We start from the raw sequence: 8,777 nt of genomic DNA on the forward strand, positions 1-8,777 counted from the left end.
TCTCAATCTGTTACTGTGTGATTGTGGAAATAACTCCCTAGCTATCTATCAATAATGTATGCAATTAACTGTCAGTCTCTGTTACTGTATGGAAGTGGGTCACTGTCAGCTTAGCAAACTGCTGCTAGAAGAGAGCCACAGGGATTAGTGCTGGGTTCTCAGCTATTTACAATCTATACTAATGACCCAGATGAAGGGACAGATCAACACCAAATTTTCAGGCAATATATAGGTAAGTGGGAAAGCAGGTTGTGAGGAGGACACAAAAAGTCTGCAAGGGGATATAGAGAGGTTAAGTGAGTGGACACAAATCTGGCAGGTAGGATACAATGTAGGAAAGAGTGAGGCTTTCCACTTCAGTGGGAAGAATTGGAAGGCAGAACATTTAATTAGAGGAAGAGACAGCAGAATGTTACAGTACAGAGGGTCTAACTGTAATTATAAGTACATATGTGGAGTATAAAAGTAGGGAAATGTTGCTGCAAATACATGGCATTGCTGAGTCTACACGTTTATATGCTTTCTCTGATTTAAAGAGGGAAACACTTGTATTGTAGGCAATGAAGATTCACTTGGTTGATTGCTAAGATGAAGGAGTCATCTTATGAGGAAAGTTTAATCAAGTTAAGCTAATATCATAGAAGTTGAGAAGAATGAGAGATGATCATATTGAAACATTGAAGAATCTGAGGAGACTGGACAGGGTAGATGTTGAGTGGAATGTTTCCATTTATGGGCAAAATTGGAACTACAGGACACAGTTTAAAAATAAAGTATGCCCCACTTAAGATGGAGATGAGAAGGAATTTCTCCTCTCAAAGTGTCCTTAATTTTTGGCATTGATGAGATTCCATCCTAAGGTAGGAAGAATTTTGATCTACGAGAGAGACAAGGGTTATAGGGCAGGCAATAAAATGGAGTTGAGGCCATAATCACATCAACCACGATCTTACTGAATGGTGGGGCAACCCGAAAGAACAAATTGCCTTCTGCTACTCCTGCTTCATATGTTCTGATTTGATGTCAATGTGGAACTAACTCTCTTAGTCTCTGTTTCAGTATTTCAGTGTGGAATTAACTTACGTTTGACACTGCATATGAGTGCAGAACTGATTCCCTTTCCATTACTAATTTTATATGAGTGTGCAATGTCTCTGTCAGTCTCTGTTACTGTACAGGACACCTTGATGAGAAATGTTTGGGCCCGACTGGTCTCAAATGTACTCAGGGTTAAACCCATCAGCTTTTCCTCCATCAACACTCCAGTTCAAAGCCAGCCAACAAGAACATACCTTCACAGAAAGTGAGACACCAATTTTCACAACCAACATCCACCCTGGTTCAAATGGATTCTTTGTCCATTTCTGGCCTCATTTTTCTGAGCAACAGCCACAATAATTCACTGGTAAAATCATGTGGCCATGGAATTTTGAAACAAGGTGAAAATTCTGGAATACACAACAGGTCAGGTAGCATCTGCAAAGAGAGAAACAGAGTTCATGTTTCAGCTCACTGACAATCAGCATGAGATAAAACACTTCCTAATATCCACTCATGGCGGCCGCAGTTCCCACATGGGGAGGTAATGGTGTAGTGGTATTGTCACTGGACTAGTGCTCCAGTGTAATGCAATGGGAGCAAATTTTACCACAGCAGAGAGTGCAATTTGAACTTTAAAAAAATCTGGAATTAAGGTCTAATGATGACCACGTCATGACAACCCACTTCATTTACTGATGCTCCTTTAGGCAAGCAAATCTGCCCAAATTTACTCTTCTGGCCTACATGTGACTCCAGACACACAGCAATGTGGTTGACTCTTAAGTGCCCTCTGAAATGGCCTAACAAGCCAGTGATGCCCACATCACCTGAATTAATAAAAACAATGCTCTGTGCCCCGGAAAGTGCTCTATCCAGGACACTGACTTGCCCAGGCACAGCCACAGGGCAATCTGTGCTGGAACATTCCCCAGTGCCACTTGTAAAGTTTATTTATTTGTGTCACAAGTAGGGCTTACATTAACACTGCAATGAAGTTACTCTGAAAACTCTCTAGTCACTGCACTCTGGCGCCTGTTTGGGTACACTGAGAGAGCATTTAGCATGACCAATGACCAGAGGAAACCTATGCAGACATGGGGAGATTGTGTAGACTTCGCATCGACAGTGACCTAAGCCAGGAATCGAATCTGGGTCCCTGGCGCTGTGAGGCAGCAGTGCTAACCACTGCACCACTCCCATTCCACCAAGCTGCCCGTGTCTTATTGAAGTTTCCCACTTTCCTCCTCACAGTTGCCAATGCCTCCAAGATTGGTGGCGTATGGAAATGTTGAGCTTGAGTCCTGTACACCAAGGTGTGTGTCATTAATATATATCAGGAAGAGCAGGGCTCCTAAAACCGAGCCCTGGGGAACTCCACTGGAAACCTTCCTCCAGTCTGAAACACAACCATTAACCACTACTCTCTGTTTCCTCTCACTCACACTGTTCCATATGGGGCGGTGAAGATGGCCTCAGCACCCTAGCTATGACTGTAACACTGCATTCTGCACTCTCTCCTATCCTTCTCTGTGAATGGTATGCTTTGTTTGTATAGCACGCAGGAAACAATACTTTTCACTATTTACTAATACATGTGACGATAATAAATCAAATCATACCTCAATCTGAGAATGTATTTCAGATTTGGATTTGTATCAAATGTATTTGTGAATATTCACTGTGGCCATTAGTACAGTCAATTCAAAACCCCTGATTTGCGTGATGTGACTGGTATTTAAGTCGAATCTCAGAGTACATTATTACTGTTCATTGTGTAACTTTTAATTAGAATCGATGTGTCAGTTTTACCACATATTTAATTTGGAGCTAAGGCTGCTCTATTGTGGGATTGACACTGTGATGATCTGATGGCAGGAGTCAATTTGGACTTGGATTTATGGATCCCACTATCAATGGTACTGGGTTTGATTTGATTTATTATTGTCACATGCATTGGTATACAGTGAAAAGTATTGTTTTCTTGCGTGCTATACAGACAAAGCAGACAGTTCATACAGCACATAGAGCAGAAGAAAAGGAGAGGATGCAGAATGTAGTCCATTTAATTGGAGTGCGGTTCAAATGCACACGGACATAAGTCCGTTGGATCTTAAGTCCAACCCCTTAACCACTCGGCCATCCTGGTAGGATATTTAGAGTCACATGGACAAAAATGTCTGTCTCTCCTGCTCTGTTTGATTGATGGATTGAAAACGTGTCTGCAACTATTTCTGCTCTCTGAGACCGTTGAACTAATAAGATGTCTGTGTGTCTGGAATTGGTTGCATCCTTGGACATACGCATCTCCATCAAGGACGGTCACCTCAGCACTTCACTGTACCGCAAGCTCATGGATAACCTCATGATGCTCCACTTCTCCAGCTTCCATCCTATTCACGTTAAAGAAGCCATCCCCTACGGACAAGCCCTCCGTATACACAGGATCTGCTCGGATGAGGAGTGTTGCAACAGACACCGACAGACGCTGAAAGATGCCCTCATAACAACAGGATATGGTGCTCGGCTCATTGATCGACAGTTCCGATGTGCCACAGAAGACAAACACAGGACACGATAGACAGAGTACCCTTCATTGTCCAATCCTTCCCCAGAGCGGAGAAGCTACGACATCTTCTCCGGAGCCTTCAACATGTCAAGTATGAAGACGAACATCTCGCCAAGGCCATCCCCACACCCTCACTTCTCGCCTTCAAACAATCGCATAACCTCAAACAGACCATTATCTGCAGCAAATTACCCAGCATTCAGGAGAACATTGACCACGACACCACACAACCCTGCCACAGCAACCTCGGTAAATGTGCCGGATCATTGACACTGATGCCATCATCTCACATGAGAACACCATCCACCACGTACACCGTACATATTCTTGCGAGTTGGCCAATGTTGTCTACCTGACACGCTGCAGGAAAGGATGTCCCAAGGCATGGCACATTGGAGAGACTATGCAGACACTATGACAACGGATGAATGAACACCGCTCAACAATCGCCAGGCAGGAGTGCTTCCTTCCTGTCGGGGTACACTTCAGCAGTCATGGGCATTCAACCTCTGATCTTTGAGTAAGCGTTCTCCAAGGTGGCCTTCACGACACATGACAACGCAGAATCACTGAGCAGAAACTGATAGCCAAGTTCCGCACACATGAGGACGGCCTCAACCGGGACCTTGGGATCATGTCACACTATCTGTAACCCCCACAACTTGCCTGGGCAAAATATCAATAACTGTCCTGGCTGGAGACAATACACACCTCTTTAACCAGTGCTTGGCCCTCTCTCCACTTACACTGTCTGCAATTTTAAGACTTGATTACCTGTAAAGACTCGCATTCTTACCATTATCTTGTAAATTGAGTTTGTGCCTGTATGTGCCCTGTTTGTGAACACAGCTTCTCACTCACCTGAAGGAGCCTGAGACTCCAAAAGCTTGTGCTGCCAAATAAACCTGTTGGACTTTAACCTGGTGTTGTGAGACTTCTTACTGTCTGAGCTCCGTCAGCGACAACGTGAGAAGGAGCCGGCGACTCACTTCCCTGTAACTTGCGTGGAGGAGACTTCACATTTATTCACGTTCCTTCAATAATTTGTCTGTGGAAACAAAGTATATTTTAAAATTCAAGTACAGGTGAGAGAGAAGATACAGATTCCGTCAGTTTAATCTCTATTAATAATCATTGTGAGCGGTTTGTGAGGCTGCAGTCAGACTCGAGCTCTGATTGGTCACTCACATTTCAATCAGATTCGTAACCAATCGGAGAGCCAGGGAGAAGAAATGGGAGGTTTTGATTGGTTCACATTTTCAAATTGGAAAAACCCGCCAATTTCAGTGCAGGAAAAATACAAAATAACGGAACGCCTGAATGTTCAGGAAACTATTTCAATCTCACACTTTATAATCTGTTTATTGTATTTTCCGCCACAGAAACCTGGCGCTATTTTAGGAACAGTTTGAACTTCTCAATCTCTTATCGAGAACCCGCGGTAATCAGACCTCGTTCAGCAATTTAAAACGGAGCAAATCTCAGCTCAGTGGAAAAGCAGAAACATAGAGATCACCAACCAACCCCTTCACACAGGCTTCACAGGGACAGAGGGAAACGGCTGATTTCTGATCCTATCCCCTGAAAGCGGCCGGGAATGTTACAGTGGGAAGTGCGGAGAGAATCCCCGGCCCGATCCCGCCGGTGGAACAGGCAGCTTTGTGTCTGGAGAATAGGGAGCGCCGGGGGGAGGCAGATCTTAAAGCGCTGCAATGGACTCAGGTCCTGTGTGTGCAGAAATCTCGCTGATTCCGTCCTCTGGGAAAACTGCGGAAGAAACAGATCAGCCCGAGAATAACCTCTTCATTCCCGCCTTTACTCTGAGCGACGCCCAGATCATCCGACAGAGGAAAATATATCATTCTCCAACTGCGAAATTCTTCCTTGTTGTCGATAATGCACCGGGATAGACTCGGTATGAAGCAAACTGAAGGATTTATAAAAACCTTGATTCTGACACCATGTCGTTCAATTATTCACTTGAGCTCAATATAGAGAGGGAACTGAAAACATCAGTAAACAAATCAGAAACAGATCAATCCACCGTGACAATAACTCCATCTCTGACTCCCTGCTGCCAGGAAGCAGCCCTTTCACTGATCCTGTGAGCTTATGTGTTAAATCTGAATGGGCTTGAGAGAAAAGGGACAGAGATCGAGTCTAACGCACTAAGTGGAGGAAGATAAACTTCAAATCCTCTATGTACCTGTAACAATCTGTGTAAGAATGGAATAAAGTCTTAGTTTGCACAGATGGTTATTTGCTGCACAAAAAAACGGCGCAAATGATGAAATTGTTGATTAACTGAAATCAGAACCCGAGTTCCAGATATCAACTATTAATAAAAAACAGCAACTTGCATGCATTAAAATACTGCCTGTGACAATACTATCGTAACGTGGATGGTGTATTCGCCTGATGAATTCCTCTATCTGCTGCGAGACTGATGGGGTCTATTTACTATCGTACACAGGGGGAACTCCGGATTAATAAAACAAAGCGGGAAACAGCTGGACTGTGAATAGCAGCGCAGCATCTGAGGGGCAAACAATAGATCGCCCTTTTCCAGAAAAAGTGAGTGGCTCTGAAAAGAGCCTTTGGGTTATCAGATTAAAGAATGGTCGCTTCACTTGCTCTTGGACGAGGCCGCAGAAGTTTTCTTGGGCAGCAGCACGGCCTGGATATTAGGCAGCACCCCGCCCTGAGCGATGGTCACTCCTCCCAGCAGCTTGTTGAGCTCCTCGTCGTTGCGGACGGCCAGCTGCAGGTGTCTGGGGATGATGCGGGTCTTCTTGTTGTCCCGGGCCGCGTTCCCGGCCAGCTCCAGGATTTCAGCGGTCAGATACTCGAGCACAGCAGCCAGATAGACCGGGGCTCCGGCACCCACACGCTCAGCATAGTTGCCCTTTCTCAGGTGCCTGTGAACACGGCCCACCGGGAACTGCAGTCCAGCCCGGGAGGAGCGAGACTTGGCCTTGGCCCGAGCTTTGCCGCCGCTCTTTCCTCTTCCAGACATCTGCACAATCTCACAAACACTTTCACAAAGAATGCTGAAACCCACTCCCTTTCGCTTCTCTTATCGCTCCGGGAGGAATGGAGGTGCGGACATTGCTGATTGGTCACTTTGTTGCTGCCTCTCAGCACCTTGTTCATATGACCAATCAGAAATCTGCTTAACTCACCAATCCGGAGAGCCCACGGAGTGAGGGCGGAAAATAACGGCGCCAAAATCTCAGATTCCAACCGATTTCATTTCAAACTGTAAAAGCCGCCAAAGCGGAAAGAACACGAGTTTCGAAAATTATACGAATAGGTAATGGTTAATTAATTTTGAGTAATGTAAGAATCTCCCTTTCTCTCCTTCCCCAGTCTATAGTTAACCTGTATCTGGCAGTTTCTGATTTTCAGCCTGGGTTTTTCGGAAAATAAGTCGAAAATAACAAAATTTTCACTATTCATTTTTGAAAAGTTCGCAGATGTATTTATAAAACAAGAAATACATTTCAAATAAAATCTCTCAATAATTAACTGTTGAACGACAAAGTGTTTAAAACATCAGTCTGTGTTTGCACCATTTCACATTTTATCCCAAGTTGCAGATTTGCTTTTAGAATCCTGGATCCATTCGGGGTTAATCTCGGCCCTTTTTAAAACTCTCGAACTCGCCGCCAGAAAGTCTCATTGACATCGTTCTGTAAACGGACGGGATGTTCTCCATATTCGTGAGAATCAAGAGGGGAGTGAACATTTTCGGTGTAAATTGACCAGTGCCGAGACGGAGGTTCCTGCAAAATCGGGGCTGATAGGGAATAAACTGATCGATTATTAAGACCAAACTGGAACAGAATTGGAAGCTGACACACTTGCTCCATTAGCTCTCTCTCTCTCCCCCTCTCTAAAGTCGGGGAAACGGGCCTCTGATGATCTAAGTGCAGACGCGGTCGGAAACCAATTAATTAATGAATGAAACATTATTAATCAGACGCTGGGAGATCAACTTGCATTACTCAGTACCTATCATTGATCAACAGTAAAAACAACAATTAGATTGTTCGAGACGCTTCAGAGGGAAAGATTAATTGAAACTAAATGGATGATATAGCTTTTTCAGGGAGATTGTGAGTGGCTCTTAAAAGTGCCGTTGCGTTTGGGATGTTTTTCAGTCCATGGGGGGTTTTACTTGGAGCTGGTGTACTTGGTCACCGCCTTTGTCCCTTCCGACACGGCGTGCTTGGCCAGTTCCCCGGGCAGCAGCAGGCGCACGGCGGTCTGGATCTCCCGGGAGCTGATGGTGCTGCGCTTGTTGTAATGGGCCAGGCGGGAAGCCTCACCCGCGATGCGCTCGAAAATATCGTTCACGAACGAGTTCATGATGCTCATGGCCTTGGAGGAGATGCCGGTGTCGGGGTGAACCTGCTTCATCACTTTGTAGATGTAGATGGAGTAACTCTCCTTCCTCGACTTTCGCCGCTTCTTGCCGCCCTTTACTACCGGTTTCTTAATCACTTTCTTCGCCCCCTTCTTCGGAGCTGCTTTCTTCTCATCCACCATCCTCACAGTTAATTTCAGACACAGAATCACTGAGTCGCGCTCGGAACTCCTCTTTTATAGACCAAAGCAGAGGCTATGCTAATGAAGGATTGCTGAAAGCCCTGTTCCCCATTGGCTCATTCACAGTGATGTCAATTCGTGACGCTCTCTCTCTGATTGGTTAGTTCAGATACCCAAACACAAGAGTTTGTGGATTTGAGCAGCAACCAGTCTGTTGTCAATCCGTCCTTTCCCCTTGTCCGCCCCGATCCACCCAACCCCCTGACCCTCTCACTCCCTCTGCCGCACCAGCGCATTCTCTCTGCTGCTAATCCCACATCACTCTATCAGACTGCTGATACTGTTCAGACATTTCCCCTTCCACACCAGCACCAACTGCTCTGCTTTACTTCCGCCCATCACCGGGAGCTGGCAGTGTACAATATCTGGGCGTGTGGAAGGGGAATAAGTTTGATGAGCAACAGCCACATTGACATTGTTGCTAAAACAAAAAGCTGACTGCAAGAAGGAGTGGAATCAGAATTAGAACATAGAACATAGAACATTACAGCGCAGAACAGGCCCTTCGGCCCACGATGTTGCACCGACCAGTTAAAAAAAAACTGTGACCCTCCAACCT

The 8,777-nt window shown here is 45.3% G+C and overlaps 2 protein-coding genes across 2 annotated transcripts; both read right to left on the reverse strand.

Annotated features, from left to right (window-relative positions):
• Positions 1 to 6,233: 6,233 nt before the first annotated feature.
• On the reverse strand, positions 6,234 to 6,623 carry LOC144483489 (histone H2A-like). Its single transcript, XM_078202182.1, has one exon. It carries the CDS (start codon positions 6,621 to 6,623, stop codon positions 6,234 to 6,236), a length of 390 nt encoding a protein of 129 aa, XP_078058308.1.
• A 1,160-nt stretch (positions 6,624 to 7,783) lies between these two features.
• On the reverse strand, positions 7,784 to 8,185 carry LOC144483470 (histone H2B 1/2). The gene has a single exon (XM_078202161.1). It carries the CDS (start codon positions 8,156 to 8,158, stop codon positions 7,784 to 7,786), a length of 375 nt encoding a protein of 124 aa, XP_078058287.1. The 5' UTR covers positions 8,159 to 8,185.
• Between the last annotated feature and the right edge of the window lie 592 nt (positions 8,186 to 8,777).

Source organism: Mustelus asterias, unplaced genomic scaffold (genome assembly GCF_964213995.1).
Source record: "Mustelus asterias unplaced genomic scaffold, sMusAst1.hap1.1 HAP1_SCAFFOLD_74, whole genome shotgun sequence".
Taxonomy (NCBI): domain Eukaryota; kingdom Metazoa; phylum Chordata; class Chondrichthyes; order Carcharhiniformes; family Triakidae; genus Mustelus; species Mustelus asterias.